This window comes from Myxine glutinosa, chromosome 11 (genome assembly GCF_964187855.1).
Source record: "Myxine glutinosa chromosome 11, kmMyxGlut1.1, whole genome shotgun sequence".
Taxonomy (NCBI): domain Eukaryota; kingdom Metazoa; phylum Chordata; class Myxini; order Myxiniformes; family Myxinidae; genus Myxine; species Myxine glutinosa.
Window position 1 is genome coordinate 127,213,561 of NC_136271.1, and position 21,844 is coordinate 127,235,404.

Sequence of the window (21,844 nt, forward strand, 5' to 3'; positions counted from 1 at the left end):
GAACGCTATTGAAAATTGGGTCGCCACGTCTAAATCCAAGATGGCTGCCACCATATAGGCTATATGTCTGAACCTTGTGAGCGGAATATCTTGAAAAATAAGCGAAGTACCAACTTCTAATCTGGTGTGTGGGTGTATCTAGACATAAGGAAGAACGCTATTGAAAATTGGGTCGCCACGTCAGAATCCAAGATGGCCGCCACCATATATATGTCTGAACCTTGTGAGCGAAATATCTTGAAAAATAAGCGAAGCACCAACTTCTAATCTGGTGTGTGGGTGTATCTTGACATAAGGAAGAACGCTATTGAAAAGTGGGTCGCCACGTCAAAATCCAAGATGGCCGCCTTGCGTCTTCCACTTTGTCTACTCACATCACTTCACCGACGGGGGGCCGTGGCGAACGCTTGTTTATGTCAGTTTCTTGATTTTTTAAGACATACAAACACACATACATAAAGAGAATTGCCTTGTAGGGGAAGGGGGGGGGGGGGGGGGGAGAAGTAAGAAGGGGTGAGTTCACAAGAATTTATAAGTCGACTCCCCCCCCCCCCCCCCAACATTACGAGGGGATGGGGGTTTGTGCTTTTTAATATGGCAATATATAATTATGGCCTTTTATTATGGCCTATATTCATACATATACAGTGCCTTCAGATAGTATTCATACGACTTGCTTTTTTCACATTTTATTGTTGCACCCTGAATTGAAAATGGATTAAATTGAGATTTTTTTGTCACTGATCTGCACATAATACCCCATAATGTCAAAGTGGTATTTTAAAAAATAAATTTTTACAAAATACTTAAAATTTAAATACAGACATATATAATTTATGTTATTTCATCCCCGACTCAGAAGCACCTTTGGCAGTGATTACAGCTTCGAGCCTTCTTGGGTATGTCTGTATCAGCTTTGCACATCTGGATTTGGGGAGTTTCTCCCATTCTTCCATGCAGATTTGATCAAGCTCTGGAAAGTTGGATGGAGAGTGTTGGTGAACAGGAATCTTCAAATCTTTCCAGAGATTCTCAGTGGGATTCAAGTCTGGGCTTTGGCTGGGCCACTCAAGGACTTTCACCTTCTTGTTCTGAAGCCGTTCCGATGTTGCTTTGTCTGTATATTTGGGGGTCATTGTCCTGTTGGAATGTAAATCTTCGCCTCAGTCTGAGATCTTTTTCACTCTGAAGCAGGTTCTCCTCAAGGATTTGCCTGTATTTGGCTCCATTCATTGTTTCCTCTATCCATACAAGTGTCCCAGTTCCTGCTGCTGAAAAACATCCCCATAGCATGATGCTGCCACCACCATGCTACACAGCAGGGATGGTGTTAGATGGGCGATGAGCTATGCTCGGTTTCCGCCAGATGTAGCACTTTACATTCAGGCCAAAGAGTTCAATTTTCGTCTCAGACCACAGAAGTGTCTTTCACGTGCCTTTTTGTTTGCAAGCTCCAGGTGTACTGTCATGGCCCTTTTTCTCAGGAGTGGCTTCCGTCTGGCCACTCTCCCATGAAGCTTAGATTTGTGAAGTGTTCCAGAGACTGTTTGTCCTCCAGCAGGTTCTCCCATCTCAGCCAAGGACCGTTGTAGTTTTGTCAGAGTAGTCATTGGATTCTTGGTCACCTCGGTGACCAAGGTCATTCTTGCCCGGTTGCTCAGTTTGGGACGGCCAGTTCTACGAAGAGTCTGGGTTGTTCCATATTCTTTCCATTTCCTATTGATGGAGCTCGCTGTGCTCTTGGGAACTTTCAATCCTCTAGAAATTGTTTTATATCCTTCCACAGATCTATGCCTCCTCACAATTCGTTATTGCAGTTTTACGGAGAGTTCCTTGGACTTCAAGGTCGAGTTTTTGCTCTGACATGCACTCTCAACTGTGGTACTTCAAATAGAAAGATGTGTTTCTTTCTACATCATGTCCAATCAATTAAATTGGCCACAGGTAGACTCCAATCAAGTTGTAGAGACATCTCAAGGATGATCAAAGGAAATTGGATGCACCTGAGCTCAATTTGAAGTGTCATAGCAAAGGGGTTGAATACTTAGACTCGAGACATTTCAGGTTTTCGTTTTTAATTATTTTGTAAAAAAGAATTATTTAAAAAAATCCACTTTGACATTATAGGGTCTTTTGTGTAGGTCAGTGACAAAATGTCTCAGTTTAATCCATTTTAAATTCGGACTGTAACAACAAAATGTGAAAAAGTCAAGGGGTGTGAATACTTTCTGAAGGCACTGTATTTAACAAAAAAAAATAAAAAAAATAGGGATTTAACAACTGCAAACATTCATTGAATCAAGTAAACACAATAAAATAATCATTCAAACGTTCAAGGGGACATCAAAACCATGAATAGTAAAGTCTCTGCATGTCAAATACCAATGGGCACTGACATCATCAGCTGAACCAAAATGCCTACAAATGCAATTAAGCAAAAGTGATTTCCCCAACACAGAATTCCTCACCTCTGCTGAAAACATCTCAGGCCATATTGTAGTCACCTAGAAACAACCAATATGCAAAAACCTTATCCAAAGGTCAATCTCCATTTGTTATAAATCTAGGCCCAGAGCAGCCGCCCTCACTTTCTCTTTAAGAGCAGGTCAGCGCAATGCATGCGAATACTCAGTATCATGTCGTGCCAATAGGTACTTGCCAGTAACAGGTAGTGTCGACGATGGTAGGTGCATCCTCATTGCCCGAGTAAAGCCTGTGCGGAAGCACCAGAATGGGGGAGAGCCCAATGGCAGTGAGGAGGTAATTTGATTAAGGCCAGGGAGACGGGCACAAGGCACAAACTATAAGGATGCGACATGTTTATGGTAAACCTGAAAGGCCTCACTATATTAGTGAGGCTGGGGAGACAATTGCATGTCACAAAAGGCAGGAGCTAAGCAGCTTCTGGAGCTCACTTGGCACGTCCCTGAAGAGGGTCTCACAAAGCTGTGAATCAGCTTCAGAAACACCGAGAGATTATTTATGCCGCGATGAAAATTCATGCGACATTCTCTCTGCAGATCAAAAGGAAACGAGTAAAAACGTGGACAAGTCTCAGGTGACTTTGGGACTAGTTTCAGGGGAATCTCAGGCTAATTAATTTCGTGTCCGGTGATTTAATACAAGGAACGACAAGGAAAAACAGACGTGGCTAAAAAGAAGTTGTTCACACGGCCTAAGAGGCACCATCACTCCAACGTTAAAACACATTGGACAATCTGTGACCTGTGTGATATAACCTCAGGTCTTCACCTATGCACAGGCATGGGAGGAGGCCATTCTGCCCATGATACCTGCGCACCAGACCCGGTGTGTGATATAACCTCAGGTCTTCACCTATGCACAGGCATGGGAGGAGGCCATTCTGCCCATCATACCTGCGCACCAGACCCGGTGTGTGATATAACCTCAGGTCTTCACCTTTGCACAAGCATGGGAGGAGGCCATTCTGCCCATCATACCTGCGCACCAAACCCGGTGTGTGATATAACCTCAGGTCTTCACCTACGCACAGGCATGTGAGGAGGCCATTCTGCCCATCATACCTGCGCACCAAACCCGGTGTGTGATATAACCTCAGGTCTTCACCGACGCACAAGCATGGGAGGAGGCCATTCTGCCAATCATACCTGCGCACCAAACCCGGTGTGTGATATAACCTCAGGTCTTCACCTACGCATAAGCAAGGGAGGAGGCCATTCTGCCCATCATACCTGCGCACCAAACCCGGTGTGCGATTTAACCTCAGGTCTTCACCTACGCACAAGCATGGGAGGAGGCCATTCTGCCCATCATACCTGCGCACCAGACCCGGTGTGTGATATAACCTCAGGTCTTCACCTACGCACAAGCATGGGAGGAGGCCATTCTGCCCATCATACCTGCGCAGGTAGAGAAGGTGCAGCATGCTTCCCAGACCCTTCCTCGCACCATGGATCCTTTCCATCGCACGTCTTTTAACTCTCAATGTTGGCAACTATATGTGATGGTACAGTGGTGTACTGGAGGTAGTGGGTGGAGGTAGAGGTAGAGGGTGGCGGTAGAGGATGGAGGGAGAGGATGGCGGTAGAGGATGGAGGTAGAGGGTGGAGGGAGAGGATGGCGGTAAAGGATGGAGGTAGAGGGTGGAGGTAGAGCAGGGAGGTGGAGGGAGAGGATGGAGGGAGAGGGTGGCTGGAGAGGATGGAGGGAGAGGGTGGATGGAGAGGATGGAGGGAGAGGGTGGATGGAGAGGATGAAGGGAGGGGGTGGAGAAGGTGCAGCATGATGCCCAGACCCTTCCTCGCACCATGGATCCTTTCCATCGCACGTCTTTTAACTCTCAATGTTGGCAACTATATGTGATGGTACAGTGGTGTACTGGAGGTAGTGGGTGGAGGTAGAGGTAGAGGGTGGCGGTAGAGGATGGAGGGAGAGGATGGCGGTAGAGGATGGAGGTAGAGGGTGGAGGGAGAGGATGGCGGTAAAGGATGGAGGTAGAGGGTGGAGGTAGAGCAGGGAGGTGGAGGGAGAGGATGGAGGGAGAGGGTGGCTGGAGAGGATGGAGGGAGAGGGTGGATGGAGAGGATGGAGGGAGAGGGTGGATGGAGAGGATGAAGGGAGGGGGTGGAGAAGGTGCAGCATGATGCCCAGACCCTTCCTCGCACCATGGATCCTTTCCATCGCACGTCTTTTAACTCTCAATGTTGGCAACTATATGTGATGGTACAGTGGTGTACTGGAGGTAGTGGGTGGAGGTAGAGGTAGAGGGTGGCGGTAGAGGATGGAGGGAGAGGATGGCGGTAGAGGATGGAGGTAGAGGGTGGAGGGAGAGGGTGGCGGTAGAAGATGGAGAGGGTGGAGGGAGAGGGTGGAGGTAGAGGATGGAGGTAGAGGGTGGAGGGAGAGGATGGAGGGAGAGGGTGGATGGAGAGGATGGAGGGAGAGGGTGGATGGAGAGGATGGAGGGAGAGGGTGGATGGAGAGGATGAAGGGAGGGGGTGGAGAAGGTGCAGCATGCTTCTCAGACCCTTCCTCGCACCATGGATCCTTTCCATCGCACGTCTTTTAACTCTCAATGTTGGCAACTATATATGATGGTACAGTGGTGTACTGGAGGTAGAGGGTGGAGGATGGAGGTAGAGGGTGGAGGTAGAGGATGGAGGTGGAGGGTGGAGGTAGACTGGAGGTAGAGGGTGGAGGGAGAGGATGGAGGGAGAGGGTGGATGGAGAGGATGGAGGGAGAGGATGGAGGGAGAGAGTGGAGGGAGAGGATGGAGGGAGAGGGTGGAGGTAGAGGATGGATGGAGAGGATGGATGGAGAGGAGAAGGCGCAGCATGCTTCCCAGACCCTTCCTCGCACCACGGATCCTTTCCATCGCACGTCTTTTAACTCTCAATGTTGGGAACTATATATGATGGTACAGTGGTGTACTGGGGGTAGAGGGTGGAGGATGGAGGTAGAGGGTGGAGGTAGAGGATGGAGGTGGAGGGTGGAGGTAGAGGAGGGAGGTAGAGGGTGGAGGGAGAGGATGGAGGGAGAGGGTGGATGGAGAGGATGGAGGGAGAGGATGGAGGGAGAGGGTGGAGGTAGAGGGTGGAGGGAGAGGATGGAGGGAGAGGGTGGATGGAGAGGATGGAGGGAGAGGGTGGATGGAGAGGATGGAGGGAGAGGGTGGATGGAGAGGATGGAGGGAGAGGGTGGAGGTAGAGGATGGAGGTAGAGGGTGGAGGTAGAGGATGGAGGGAGAGGGTGGAGGTAGAGGATGGAGGGAGAGGGTGGATGGAGAGGATGGAGGGAGAGGGTGGATGGAGAGGATGGAGGTAGAGGGTGGATGGAGAGGATGGAGGGAGAGGGTGGAGGTAGAGGATGGAGGGAGAGGGTGGAGGTAGAGGGTGGAGGGAGAGGGTGGATGGAGAGGAGAAGGCGCAGCATGCTTCCCAGACCCTTCCTCGCACCACGGATCCTTTCCATCGCACGTCTTTTAACTCTCAATGTTGGCAACTATATATATGATGGTACAGTGGTGTACTGGAGGTAGAGGGTGGAGGATGGAGGTAGAGGGTGCATGTAGAGGATGGAGGTAGAGAGGGAGGTAGAGGCTGGAGGGAGAGGATGGAGGTAAAGGGTGGAGGTAGAGGGATGGAGGGAGAGGATGGAGGTGGAGGTAGGGGGTGGAGGGAGAGGGTGGAGGTAGGGAGTGGAGGTAGTGGTGGGAGTTGGATGGGGACGGGGAGGGGAGTGTGCAATATTTCGCTTTGTCCGCGGGCGCCAGACAGACACCCTCAGGAAGCCACCCTACGGTAGTTGGCGGACTGAATGATGCAACACCCACCCATCGGCCTAGCAGTGTGAAGACAATTTATTATGGGCTTTGGAATCGAACTCGAACGAAAACAACTTGAGCCAAATGTTCGCCTCATGAGTTGTTAACGATATTAAGAGTTCCCTTTCGTACAAGGAACTTCAACACAGGAGGAAGAGTCTCTTAGTGCCTGCGCTACGGCTGCCAACCTATAGTTATTTGTCCGTGCTCTATCCTTTTTTAAATGCTCAGCATGAAGCACGGAGGCAGCAGCCGCAGCACGTACCATTTTATAGTCTTTGGTGACTCGGACGGGGTTAGAACCTCCGACCTCTCAGACTCGAGAGCGGACGCTCCAACCATGAAGCCAGGACCGAACTATCGGCGGTGTGTTCAATAATCCAGCAAACACGCAACGTTGCTCGACATTGCTATTTGCTTTTCGCCCTGGAAAACGTTTTTAAAAGTTGCAGCAACGTTGTGTTTGCGAGGAATGGGATATTTTTTAATGTAGTGTATAGCTGCAGATTTAATATTGCTCGGTTGCGATATATTAATGCCACATTATATAATATTAATTTCGTTACTAGGTTCACTTAGTGGAATATAATAACTATAATGATTTTTTATGAAGAAGGTAAATAATATTTATTCAGAAACGCAATTTATTCATTAAGCGCCATTCTTTTTGGAAGACGCAATCCAATAATAGGGTTTACGTGAGGCTGAAACTGACCAATGAGGCTTCCGTACTGGAAAACGCTTCCTGTTGTCACGCGAGTCGAGTGGGTGCGGTTTCAGCGATGGCTGCGGAGCAACGTTTGAAGGGAACCAGCAAGTCAAAGGACCCATCCGGCCTCCTTATATCAGTTATTCGGTATGTGTAATAGTTGTGTTGTAGCACAACCACCGCCACCACCACAATAACGCCCTCTTCATTATTAGCGCAATAATCCCCTTGCATAAGTTTCTCTTTCAATATAATTTATTTAAATGAAAGTTTATATATTTTTATTTGACAATTCGGACTCTCAATTTAAATTATCCGACCTATATAACCACAGTCTATTATATATGCACAGAAGCAGTACACACGTTGTTTGCCTCGGATACAAAACCCTGGTTATCTTTACCGCGACATGTCTTAGGAAGGACCGAGGTTTATAAGAGATTGTGGGTCGATTTTTGAAACGTGCACCCATTGGTCGGACAGCTGCCGGACCACACCCACATCTGTCGCTTCGCTCCACCCACCATAGCACCCAGACGAAATCGGAAATGACACTGGTCGCCATCTTGGTTTCTGGTGGGCCTAACACATTAAGTCTGTAGGGCTCTGTTGATTGTACAGTGTCCAGATTTATTGCAATTTTTGTACACTGCCCGTAAACATGAAGAAAAATGTAATCGTATGTCGAATTCGTAAGGTTTAATAAAGCCCGTCAGAATGCATGGAGGAAGGTGTTGAGTTAATCTTGCTATCATTCACCAAATGTCCGTCCGTCTGTCCGTCCCTTCAAAGGTACCGCAAAAACAGCTGAACCGATCGCAACGATATTTTGGGTGGGTAATCCTGGGATCTCCTGGAGTAAAATAGGGTATATTGTTTTTCCAATTTCAGCTTTGGCCTCCAGTATTTTCAGGTTTGGACTCGTGCGTAAGGTTATTTTCCCGGGTGCCGCACAAACGGCTGCACCGATCAGACTCGGTGACTTTGGAGAAAGACCTTTTATAAGGATATGGGTTGAATCCTTGCTTGAGAGAATGCCAACCCCCTCCCCACCATCACGGTCATCTCTCCAACTCACAATCCCACGAGATATGCGGAAAGGACGACACAAAACCAATTATCTTCTTTTTGATTCGTATATAAACGTCATTAGAAGTAAATAATGTCCTCGGCCAAAGTTCAAACGACGTGAGTTTAATCTCTACATGAGAGAATGCCACATAGTTATTTGGGCGGTGTATAAGCTAACAGATCGCTGACTCCATCGATCTTGCCAAGGCCGTAACACTTATCGGCTCAAAATTCTTTTAACTGTTGACTTGGTAGTTTTTACAATGAAGGAAACTAACAATGTTGTTAAAAGTTTATTTTGTGATTAATTTGTGATTGGAGTTATGTTGTTTGGAATGAACAAAGAGATATCGAGTTCAAGTGAATGACGACATGGACATGCCGTGATGGTTTCTACTTTCTAAACGTGAACTTCACGGATCGCCATATGCAGATTCGCCATGGTCCCACGATCGATGTTTCTATACGTGAACGTACCCGTTTGTATGCGAACGGGTACGTTTTTCATGGAAGTCCTTCATGAACTTGCTGTCCATGTCTGACATGTGACTGAAGGTGTTACAGGAATGTGGAATTTATTGGTTTCATGCTTTAGCATTCGCCGTATCTGCATTGCATGTTTGCTTCTGGCCTCCTACCTGTGCGTAGCACTGGTATCTCACTAGTTTTTTAAATAGCGCGTTTCCCAATTGGCCTGTTAGCAGCTTTTGTCACAGGTTGTGACCACAGTGTGGTCATTCTTGTTATTTTCGGGAGCGATTGAGACGGCGGTCTGTTGCCTATCCACCGCACAAGTAAAGGGATGGGTCAGAAGAATGTGTTGCACGCTTGCAACCCTTGTAACCCAGTACTACCTGCTGCATGGTCCTGTAGTCGGCGACTAAACGGACAACCTTCTGGCTTGACACCCTGCAGGACTAAAAACAATACCTGTTAAAGGGTGAATGAGCTCCCTTCGGGAGCCAATGGACATGCATTAAGGAGATGGTGTCTCCTAAAAAAACACCCACAATGACGATGCCATCCCACCTTGAGTGGCGATGACCGTTGGGAATTGGCATGGGAATTTGAACCATGTTTTGGTATGGCTATGCAAATGAGCTGGTCTACTTCCATGGAGACTATGGGGATAGCGCTGTGTTAGAGACTAGTTGGTCCATTGGACACAATTTTTTATCGGTCTTCACGGCCATGTAGCATACCTGCCTGCTGTCCTGCTTGAGCATTAGCTTGCCTTTCACCAAGTCCTGATGTGCTTGGGCCAGGGGGGTGGTTTGGGGGTGATTATATATACTTCTTATTACTGTTAATATCATAGTATTAATTAATGTATGCTTTGTGACAATGTTATCATTCTTTTTGTTATTTATTTCGTAATTACAATGCCATGCTGTGCCATCGGACATATTAAGATGCGCTATACACCTTAACATGGCATATGCTTAAAACATGGGAACTCTTCTGGATTATTTGTAGTTAATTGGCCTAATATAATCAACTCGGGAGATTATGACAATAATTTTTGTGTATCACACTCCACCTGAGAAAGCTCCAGTAGAACTCCACAAAAAGATGACACACACACACACACACACACACACACACACACACACACACACACACACACACACACACACACACACACACACACACACACACACACACACACACACACACACACACACACACACACACACACACACACACACACACGCGCGCGCGCACGCCCTCCACTGATAGTAGATGAAGAGAGAAAATCCCTAGCTAGTCCCACACAACTCATATTGACCCATGACACCCACTACACAAAAGGGAGGACTATCTGAACGTTTTAGAAGGAAAAAAAAAATCCAACTCGGGAAACTGTATGTTGGGTGCCATTGCTTTGGACAGTGCTGGTTTGCAGAATCGCAAGAATATTTTGTTTGACTTCGTTTTTTTTTTGTTTTTTTTTTTTTTTTGGGTATACAGAGTCGAGGCTCGTGAAAGAGCTAACATTTATCAAACAAACAAATCAAACAAGCAAACAAAGTATATATAAAGGGGAGCGGTCGCCAAGATGGGGAGAGAAGGGGAGGAAGCACACAAACACAACATTTGAGGGCAGGGACATCGGGAGATGTGTGGGAGGCAGAGGGCCCGGGGGGAGACAGGATAGGTATAAAACGCAAGGACACCAAGGACTTCCAGGAAAGAAGACAAAAGTCACCTCAAAAAAGTGGATTTGGGGTGAAATTAGCGGGGGTAGAAAAGATCAAGGTTTTGGATTGGGGAAGATAAGAGATGGTGGTGAACAGCCGTTTTAAAGACCTGGAGGGAGGAGTGGGATTGAAGAGAGTGAGGGAGTTTGTTCCAGAGGCGGGAGAAAAGAGGAATGAAGGAGTGAAGGTGAGCAGAGAGTCTTGATTTTGGTAGTTTAACCATAAGAGGGTTGCAGGCAGATCTTGTGCGACCTGCAGGAATATTTGGGGGACAGAGCCCAGAGAGAGCTGGGGGAGCAAGGCTGGAGAGGAGTCGGTAGAAGACGGAAAGACCACCAACCTGCCTGCGGTGAGTAAGTGAAGGGCCCTCGGAGATAGCGTCATCGCGGGAGATTCCAATGATTCTGAACGCTTTGGTTTCAACAGCGTGAAGACGAGCTAGGTGTGAGGCAGGAGCACCAGCCCAGAGGGGAGAGCAGTATTCCATTGAGCTGCGGATGAAAGCCTTGTATGTGGTGAGGAGCTCAGGTGTGCCAAGGAAGGACTTCGCATGACGGAGGATTCCCAGTCGGCGACTGGCTTTGGAGGCCAGCTTGGAAATGTGGTTTTCCCAGGAAAGATCATGGCAGATAGTGAGACCCAAAAGCTTGAGTGACAGAACTTCTTGGAGAGGATTATTCAGAAAGTAGATGGGAGGGTTGTCCAGTCGGTCTTTTCGGAGAGACATCGTAAGAGTGTGAGATTTGTCAGGATTGAAAGACATGTTCCACTTGTTTGCCCAGTCATGTTCACATGCCCAGTCGTTTCCAGGCAACAGAAGTACAGCGGGTTCAAAACCTGGAATAGATAAATGGCCCACCCTGTAATCTGATTTTCCCTTCTCTATCTGGCGTGATACGATCCAATTTGAGTGAAGAAACGCCATTCTGTTACACAACCTTGCCAGATCCATTTAGGGACCTTGAGCATGGATGATCAGCAAACTTGCCCAACTCGTGATTGAACATGGTATTTCGACCCAAGCTGAGTCTATCACTCTGGGTCTATCACTTTCATATCACAGACAGGTCTGTGGGGGTCTACAGAGGTCCACGGAGGTCTACGGAGGATGGTCTCTTTTCTTCTACCGCCTCCTTTTCTGTTCTTACACCCTCTGCCTTTACCGTTCTCTGCCTTCCCCCTTAGCCCTCCACCCAGGTTTCTGCAGGGCTCACATGGTCTGCGAGCAACCCTCTCACAGTACATCTCCTAAAATCCAAATCCCGATGATGTATGCGGAAGATCTGGCTGTTCTAGCAGAGTGGGAGATGCAGGAAGTACTTGGGAGTGGAAGGAGGCATTCTGGAAACATGGATTGAAGATGAGTATGGAGAAGACTAAGGTGATGTGTCGGGCAGTAGAGAAACGAAGTTGATGTCAGATTAGAAGGGATGGAGGTCATGCAGGGAAATGGGTTTGAGTATCTGGGGGGACATTAACTGGGGATGGTATATCGGAGGCAGAGGTGCGGAGGAGGATACAGGTAGGTGTGAGTGCATGGAGGAATGTGGAGGGATTGATGGCAGACAGAAAATATCAAGGAAATTGAAAGGGAAAGTTCTCGTGTCTTGTATAATGCTGGCTATCTATCCAGTCTGGAGACGGAGACTGAGAGAGACTACAACAGAGGCTTTCCGGTTTTGCGATAACTGGGCCAGGAGGATTGCAGGACTGAAGAGGGTCGGTAGAAGGAGGATTGATGAACTGAAGTAGGAGATTGGTATGCAGATGGGCGATTGTTAAAAAAAAAGCCGGCTGTAGTGGGCTGGACACTAAGTGTGGATGGGGGAAGATAAAATGGCAAAAAGAGCGGATAGGTTGGGGGAGCGAAGTTGGAGGAAAAGAGGTAGACTGTGGTTGAGGTGGGAAGATTGTGTGAGAAGGGATATCATCAACGTGCAGGTGTTTGGAGAGCAGAGAGAGTTTGCTGAAGGAAGTGGAGGAGTATCGTGTTCAGAGCAGGGCAGAAGCCTGGCACCTTTTGGCTTCATCTATACTATAAGAGAGCCGTTTGTGTGACTGTCACCATTTTTCTCATAGTTGGCTGAACGGATCTTCGTCCAACTTTCAGAGGTTCATCACTCAGTGTCTGGAAGTGTTAAATAGGCAAAAAAAAGAAGCTGAAATAGGTATACAAGAGGGAGGGAGCATGGCAGCGAAAAAGAATACGGGACTTTCAAAATGACATACATTGCCCTCAGAAAGTATTCACACCCCTGACTTTTTCACATTTTGTTGTTGCAGACTGAATTAAAAATGGATTAAACTGAGATATTTTTGCCACACATAATACCCATTAATGTCAAAGTGGTTATTTTTTTTGATATTTTAACAAAATAATTAAAAATGAAAAACAGAAATATCGAATTTACACAAGTATTCAACCCAATGAGTCAATACTTTGTGTAGAAGTGCCTTTTTTTTTCTCTTTTTTTTTTGTACACAAGATCGAGGCACGTGTGAGAGCTAACATTAATGGGCAAAAAAAACAACAACAACAACAGGACACAAGACGAAATAAAGGGAGCGGGAGACAAGATTGGGAGAGAGGGGGAAGCACACAAGTACAACATTTGAGAGCAGGGACATCGGGAGATCTGTGGGAGGTAGAGGGCTTGGGGGGAGGAGAAGTGGGAAGGGGGGTGGTGGGTGGGAGAGGTATAAAACGCATGGACACTGCTCGGACTTCCAGGAAAGAAGTTGGTATTTCAAAAAAGTGGATCTGGGGTGAATTAACGGGGGTAGAAAAGATCAAGGTTTTGAATGGGGGAAGATAAGAGATAGTGGTGAACAGCTGTTTCAAAGATCTGGAGGGGTGAGTGGGATTGAAGAGAGTGACGGAGTTTGTTCCAGAGGCGGGAGAAAAGAGAAATGAAAGCGTGAAGGTGAGCTGAGAGTCTTGATTTTGGCAGTTTCACCAGAAGAGGGTTGCAAGCAGCGATTACAGCTTTGAGTCTTCTTGGGTATGTCTGTATCAGCTTTGTACATCTGGCTTTGGGGAGTTTCTCACATTCTTCCATGCAGATTTGCTGAAGCTCTGTCAAGTTGGATGGGGAGCGTCGGTGAACAGCAGTCTTCAAATCTTTCCCCAAATTCTCAATGGGATTCAAGTCTGGACTTTGGCTGGGCCACTCAAGGATGTTCACGTTCTTGTTCTGAAGTCATCCCGCTGTTGCTTTGGTTGTATGCTTAGGGTCATTGTCCTGTTTGAAAGTTAAATCTCTGCCGAAGTCCCAGGTCTTTTTCACTCTGAAGCAGTTTCTCAAGTATTTGCATGTATTTCGCTCCATTCATTGTTCCCTCTATCCTTACACGTTTCCAAGTCCCTGCTGCTGAAAAGTAACCCCATAGCATGATGATGCTGCCGCCACTATGCTTTACGGTAGGGGATAGTGTTAGATGGGTGATATGCTGTGCCCAGTCTCCGCCAGACGTAGCGCTTTGTATTCAGGCCAAAGTGTTCCATTTTCAGCTCATCAGACCACAGAATCTTTTTCCTAACTAGGGCATGCCCGTACTATATCTATATCTAAAATTATATCCCCCCCTCTATTTACATGAAATGGTTTGGTCCATGAAATGTTTTGGTCCATTCGCAACGCCAAAGCGAACGGCGAACGCTTTACATGAAATGGTTTGGTGCATGAAATGTTTTGGTCCATTCGCAACGCCAAAGCGAACGGCGAACGGCTTGCGAGTACAGTGACAATCCCCCCGGGGTTTTAATTAGTTTTAAAACATCGTTTAACGCCAACATAGCGCCAACATAGTTTGCCGACGGGAAATAAATGAATACGCTCTCAAATGTGCCATCCGAGGCAGAGTGTGTCCGCCACGTTCGGCACACGCGATAGCTCGCTGCTCTCTGATTGGTTGAATCGTTTTTTGGACATAGCTCGGTAAGTAATTGTCCGATTAATATGAAACCTTGAAAAGGCACATCCTCGGGTCCCCAGCAATATACCTGGCAAGTTTAAAGTATATCGGACCCGTGGTTGTCGAGAAACAGCGGTCACAGACAAACGTACAAACAAACAAACACACAGAGATTACTGGAATTATAGATAGATGCTCTGTCTTTCATGTGCCTTTTTGCAAACACCAATGTGTACTGTCATACTCCTTTTCTCAGGACTGGCTTTCATTTTTCCACTCTCCCATAAAGCCTAGATTTGTGAAGTGCTGCAGAGACTGCTGTTCTTGCGGCATGTTCTCCCATCTCACGCAAGGAGCTCTGTAGTTCTGTCAGTGGTCATTGGGGTCTTGGTCACCTACCTGACCAAGGTCCTTTTCTCCTGGTTGCTCAGTTTGGTTGAATGGCCAGATCTAGGAAGAGTCTGGGTAGTTCCATATTCTTTCCATTTCCTAATTATGGAGCTCCAAACATTATTGTAATAATTCATTATGGAATTCCTAATTATGTGCTCTTTTGAACTTTCAACCCTCTAGAAAGTGTTTTGTACCCTTCCCCAGATCTATAGTCCGGCAGCTAAGCTAAATATAGCATAACAATTGTGCATTTTGTGAGGAAAGCACCAAATTTGGCACACTAGTAGACTATCATATTATGAAAAGATCTGGATATTGGGCCATCTCAGATTCAGAGATTTGATTTTTGCAAGATTTGCAGATTTTGCAGATTTGCAAGCTGAGATTGCAACACCAGGACGGTCGACTCCTTCCTGCGAGCTGCCCACGTCACCCGCACAAGAAGAGCTCATCAAATCACTGCAGCGGCACTGCACATCCTGCAACACCGTGCGTATGAACGCCACTGTATGACATATGCTGATGATGCAGAAGACCTGCCTGAGTTCGAAGACTGGTGTCACCAGAGAGGAGAAGACATTCCCAACTTTCAGTACTGGGCAACTGTGCTGGAACTAGAGATGTTGGTACTGGTCTACGTGTGTTCTCTGCGGCAGGCTTCATTCACGATGTACCTTGATGCCCTGACGGAACTGGTCCCATGGTTCCATGCCTTAGACCACACACACTATGCCAGGTGGGTCCCTGTTCACCTGAGGGACATGGTTGCACTCCCATTGAAGCACCCAGATGTAGCCAGAGAATTCAGGGCTGGCAACTTCACTGTACAGAAGACGAAGAAGGTGTTCTCTTCGATCCCAATCGACCAGGCGCATGAACAGAATAACGCCTGCATCAAAGGAGATGGTGGAGCAGTCGGCCTCACTGACAACCCAAGTGCCCTGCGGCGTTGGATGATTGCCGGGCCAGAAGTTGCCAGGGCCATAGAAGAGTTCCAAGATGGCCATCAACACTGGGGGAGGCGAGAGGACACACGTCATCACGACCAGACGGCAGACACCAAGTGTGCAGACCTCTTTCGCCAAGGATGTCCGCGCCCTTGTCAGCGTCATAGAAGAGCTTGGCAACCCCTTTGAGGAAGAGAGCATGGATCTGGTTGTCCTTGACACAAAGGAAATTGCAGGTCCTGCTGCAGTTGAGACTGTCAGGAATGTGAAGAAGATTGGCCAAGAGCAGTTCCAGGCTTTCACCAGAGAATGCCTGGTGGAAAGGACCAAGCCAATTGATGAGCAATTCGTCGGAACAAGCTGAAGGTGTTATTTTGGAAAATGGCTGCCACAGCCATCAGGGGCTGAATTTGAGATGGCCCAATATCCAAATCTGTTCATAATAGGATAGTCTACCAGTGTGCCAAATTTGGTGCTTTCCTCACAAAATGCACAATTGTTATGCTAAGTTGCCCCACTATATGCCTCCCCACAATTATATCTCCGAGTTCAACGGATTGTCGCTTGGACTTCATGGTAGAGTTTCTGCTCTGACATGCACTGTCAACTGTGGAACCTTGTATAGAAAGGTGTGTTTCTTTCTAAGTCATGTGAAATCAATTGACTTGGCCACAGGTGAACTCCAATCAAGTTGTAGAGACATCCCAAGGATGATCAAAGGAAATTAGATGCACGTGAGCTCAATTTGGAGTGTCATAGCAAAGAATTTTTTATTTTTTTTTGAATTTTTGAATAGAATGAATAGAATTTTTGAATAGATTTCAATAGAATTTGATTCTATATAGATTTCATAAATAGATTAATAGAATTTTTAATTAATAGATTAATAGATTAATTAAGAATTAAGAATAGATTAATAGATTAATAGATTAATATTAATAGATTAATAGATTAATAGAATAGAATTAAATAAATAATAGATTAATAGAATTAATAGAATAGAATTTAATAGAATTCATAAAATAGAATTTCTATAAATAGATTTCAAATTTCAATAGAATTTGAATAGAATTTTTTTTTTTGGTCACAATCGACAAATTTGTCAAAGTGGAATCCCTTTTTCAGACATTTTTAGAAAATAAATAAAAATGAAAAGCTGAAATGTCTTGAGTCAAGAAGTATTCAATTTCTTTGCTATAAACCACCTTTAGGAACTAGAGATGGTGGTTTATAGCAAACACCTTTAGGTGGTTTATAGCAAAGAAGTTGAATAACTCTTGACTCAAGACATTTCAGCTTTTCATTTTTATTTATTTTCTAAAAATGTCTGAAAAAGGGATTCCACTTTGACAAATTTGTCGATTGTGACCAAAAAAAATCTCAATTTAATCCATTTTAAATTCAGGCTGTAACAACATAATGTAAAAAAGTCAATGGGCATTTTCTTTCTGAAGGCACTATAATACGCTCCAAAATGCTATGCACATAAACACCAAGAAACAGTGGGCCTTCGGGGCATGTGAAAGTATATCTTATGTGGATGGTAAGGATTATTATCTCAAATGGCTCAAAAAGCTTCTAAAAGAAGCTGACAATATTTGGAAAGGTACCTTGGAGAAAGGGTGTGTTTCTGCATAAGGAAGGAGTTGGATAACTATTTTAGCTCAGTGAAAGGGCACATACTTGTACTGCAAACTCCAGTCGATATGGCCAAGGTCCGATTGGATGGTCGTGTGCTACCCAAATACCCAAACCCCAATGGATCATCACCAGTGAGTGGACCTTGAAATCTGCAGCCATGCCTCATACGAACATGGCGGGCTTGCTGATTTATTTAACGTACGTCTTGAATTGGAAAGACTATGCTGTGCGTCATTACCATGTAACGGTAACCAACCCTTTGAGAAAGGACATCTTCGTGACCTAAAAATACACAACGCTTGTGCGGATATTATTCATGTGTGAGCCAAATCTATCAGGCAGACTTCCCTGAGGGAGACACTGTATCTGGTTTGGTTGCTTCTGAGCACCTATGGAGAGGTCATTTCTGGGGCTTGTGAATGCAGAGCACAAGTTTAAAATGAGGATACTTGCTATTAATCATGTTTGGGGATGTTGTGGTGGGGGAGGGGTGCTGTAGGTCCTGTTTATAAATATGTTTTTTTGTTTGATTATTTGGCCACAAGAGCAGTTTTACTGGAGTTTTGCATCTATTGCTAAAATGAGGTTCATTTGTGTTTGTTTGTAATTTTATCCACTTCCACCGTTCACTTGTCTTAACCGGAAATGGTACGATCCTGACCCCCTCTCATCCGCGGTTATTTATCATATTTCTGTGACCCCTTCTCATCCATGTATGACAGAGTTAAGATTTGCCTTAATTCCTAGTAAGTAATCGACTGTCTTCAAAAATATAGCTGTGCAATTGCTGTTTTCAGGACGCTTTCTACCAGTGATGACGCGCACGATCGTGAGATTGAGAAGCGTCGTCTTCAAGAGGCATACGACCATTGCGATCATGAGCTTGACGACAAGATTGTGCAGCACTACACGGAGCTTACTTCTGCCATCAAAACGTACAACAGTATCACAGAGCGCATCGACACTTCTCGCTGTAAAATAGCTCAGGTATGGTATTGCGTTCACATTCCTACTAATGTGCTCAGATTTTGTTTTTCTTGTCATATTCCTTTTATATCTCTGCCAATGAAAGTGGATTGAGGTTATGTTTTCACATGCTGTTTGTCTGTCTGTCTCTCTGTGAAAAGGATATCTCAGAACCACCCTGGCGTTAATTCAGCGATTGACCGGGATTCAAAGCCAGGATCCTCGGATCCCAAGCTGGCACCCTAACTGCTAAGCTTATTCTTTACCATTGAGAGATAGGGCCAAAAATGATATATAGCAGGATATCTCAAAAGATGTGGATGGATTCAGACATAACTTTGTGGGCAAGTTGGGTGTGTGACAAGGACGAATCTATTTGATTTTGGTGAAGATCGAAGTCCAGATCCAGATATGAGAATTTTTTTTTAATTCTCCAAGTGATTCTTCACCATTGAGAGATTGGGCCAAAAACGATATACTGCGTAGTGTGATATTTTAAAAAGTTGTGGATGCCTTATGACAAAACTAGGTGATGGTTTGTGTAGGTGACGAGAACAAGTCATTCTATTTTGGTTCAAGTCCAAATTCAAATCCGGCCATTCAGTGGGATACAAAACGTAAACTGTTCAGCGTGGCGGAGGTATGCGCTCTACCGAGTGCCGTTCTAGTTCTTAATTTTTTTATTCATCTCCAAGTCTCTTATAGACCCGACCTATCTTTTCACCTTCCTTTTCCTTCAAGTGGTTCTGCCTTTTTACCACCACACTTGCCCTTCTCATAGCATGAGGTCAAGGCCAAGCAAGGGTTGTTGTTATGGGTTGGCCTTGAGGTAATACTCTGCACATGCTTCCAACGCCCTAGAGAGGTCGTCCTTGCTTCTACACCCAATGCTCTCGCTAACGCCATCAATGCAGCACTCATTACATGTCAAGATCCTCTTTGGTAGACTATGTAGGTATTTGACCAGGACTACTTCCACCTGTGTCATTCGTTCCGCTCAGCACCTTTTTCCTTGCCAACATGTCCTTTGTGAGTGGTCGCTATTTGGTCATGTGGGTGTTTTAAACCAGTTTGCAGTTCCTTCCCAGACAGGTGAGAGCATTGACAGCCTCAGTGACCCATCGTCTGGGGCTCCATTTACTCGTGTGGGTTGTTACTGGGGTTCTTCCACCAGGCTGCAATGCTCTACCAGTGTTGCCCCCATTTGCTTTTCCAGAATAGTTTTGTTTATTTTGCAAATGAAAGTGCTAGATTGACTGATTTAGCACGGGTTTCCATAATACTAAGTTTTTGTATGCCGACTGCCACCAATTCCCTTTATTGACTCGAGGGAACGCCCAGAGATCACTACTGTAAGTGCCTGATTCCGTCTTTTACACCTGCCTCACTTTAGTTTGGCTTCCCCTATCACAATTCTAAAGACTTCATTGTCTTTTACCAAACTCGGTTTCAAGTCTTCGGCTTTTTAAGGTTGGCACCACGTTTGTTTTTTTTAAGTTGGCGCCACATGTGCACTCGTCCGTTTGTCGAGAACATGGTGAAGGATGATTCATCTGACCATATCACATTTCTCCCCTGCTTGTTAGTCCATTGCCTGTGCTATTTGCACCAATGAACTCGCAAACGTGCATTGCGAGGTGTAATAAGCGGGTTGTGCACTGCAACCCGACTATGGTATCCCGCTCGGTGGAGTTCTTCTTTTGATGAAACTGGCTGCTCATGCCCCAGATTGAAATTTACAGTCAATTGAGCTGCAGTTGCTCACCTGCTTTGCCTTGCACTTCAAAGTAATGCACGGATATCACGATCCTGGAGTACGTGCTTCCGCTCATCTTTGCCCTTTCCTGATGATGTCTTTCCCTTGGATTTCCATGCTGACATCACCTTAGACATTGTTGCTCATGAAACATCAGCAAGTTGAGCTGTCTGTCACTGAATCTCCTGCCAAACGTACCTCAACCATCACCGCTCTTTCAATGTCCGAGGTCTTCTCTTGCAGCCATGCAAGCCATAATTATAGACAATCAGGCCTGTGCAGCATTTTTATACATGACCCTAAGCATACTGGGATGTTATTTGCTTGGGCACGTGGGCCACACCTGTGTGGAAGCTGTTGTGTTTAATATACTTGGTGTACCTCATTTACCCAGGAGTTTCTATTTTTTTTGTGTCCAATGCCTTTACATATGCGCTAAAATAACTAAATAAGAATTGTACCATAGCCAAATTTGTTTTACGGCTATATCAAACTTTTTGCAAATGAAAATCTAAATTCACGTCAATTTAACATAATCCTAATCTCCAAAATGTTAAAACAATGATTTATTTATTAATCACAGGTAGATCATCCTAATATAATAGCCTGCGATAAAAAATTTAACTGACTAGTTGCTATAAAATCAGGCAAAGTTTTTTTTTGGTAACCGTTTTTCATTTATGGAAATGATAGGACACCTGTTAAGACTAAGTGTTTATAATCCATTCAGTGTGTTAAAGAGCATGGTTTACCATCTTTAAACATTGAAAATAGCTTGATTACAACTGAAGATGTGGTTAAGACGATGTAATGACAAATATTGTGGTAGCCATCTTTGATTTATGCAAATTAGGCACTGTTCCACTTCTTGAATTTTGGAGGACACTAGATGTTTTTCTGTTGAATTTTCTGAGATGAATCATGATATAAATAACTTATTTTGCAATTAGTAGTGGGTCATTCCATATATTGACTGGAGTATACTGAGGGTTTCACAGGTGTTATTTATTTATTTTATTATTTTATAATTAGGTTCTGCAATGAGTACCAGCAGAAATGGTTTGGTACGATAGAAAATTATTCATCTACATCCAACTCACTATTACGTTGTTCCTCCTCACGTTCTTCCTTACGTTCTTCCTTCAAACAATTGGATTGATGTGCTTGCTGTGCCCTGGTCATCCTTCTTGGAGATCTGACTTGACCTGCAGTGTGCTGACTGCATCCACAGTTCAATTGCAGCCGTAGGGTCAAATGTTTCCATTGTCATCTTGCACATATTCATGTGCATCAGGGCAGAAAGGCGAGAAGCTGATAGGTAGGACATGTACTTGCTTTTTATCACATTGACATGTGAAAACCCCTGTTCACAAGCAGCACTGCTTAATGGCAGCATAAAAGACAACAGCAAAAGGTTGTGAATGTTTGAGAAGGTGTTTGCATTTCTTGTATTCACAATATTGATCAAATCGCACACTGCAGAAGCTGCGTGACGTTTCTTTGCTTGCTTTAAATGCATCCATTCTCTCAAAACGGTGTTAGAAGCGAAGCACTGAGCATTTGGTTGCCAAAATTGTGGATATCTTGCTTTACTTTCCTTGGGCCTTGTTGAGGGATCAATGAATTGATTGCATGAATCTTGAGACTCAAATCTGGTTTCAAATTCATGAAGTAAAGCTCTCAAAACATAAACGTTGTCCCTGTCAGCTTCTGCATGTGCGGCTGTTTCTTTCCTGTACTTGCCATCACTTTCAAGTAAAATTGTGAATTGCCCAATTGCCTCCGTTAACTCATTCTGTGATGGTTAATTTTTCATGCTGAAATGTTGCCGATGTCAAGAATGTGGGTCAAAAAACACTGAAACCTCTGTGCAAATGTCTTGCAAATCCCTGTCATCAGTTGAAACCTGGACCTGAATGGCTGGTAAAAGCCTCCAAATC

At 45.2% G+C, this 21,844-nt stretch overlaps 1 protein-coding gene across 1 annotated transcript in view; it reads left to right on the forward strand.

Moving 5' to 3' along the window:
• Window positions 1-6,972: 6,972 nt before the first annotated feature.
• The window catches only part of EXOC4 (exocyst complex component 4), a 314,735-nt gene continuing 299,863 nt past the window's right edge, over window positions 6,973-21,844 (forward strand). The window contains exons 1-2 of the mRNA XM_068131080.2: window positions 6,973-7,161; window positions 17,980-18,169. Coding sequence (XP_067987181.2) covers window positions 7,088-7,161; window positions 17,980-18,169 — 264 coding nt within the window. The 5' untranslated portion in view covers window positions 6,973-7,087. The remainder of the gene's footprint in view (window positions 7,162-17,979; window positions 18,170-21,844) is intronic.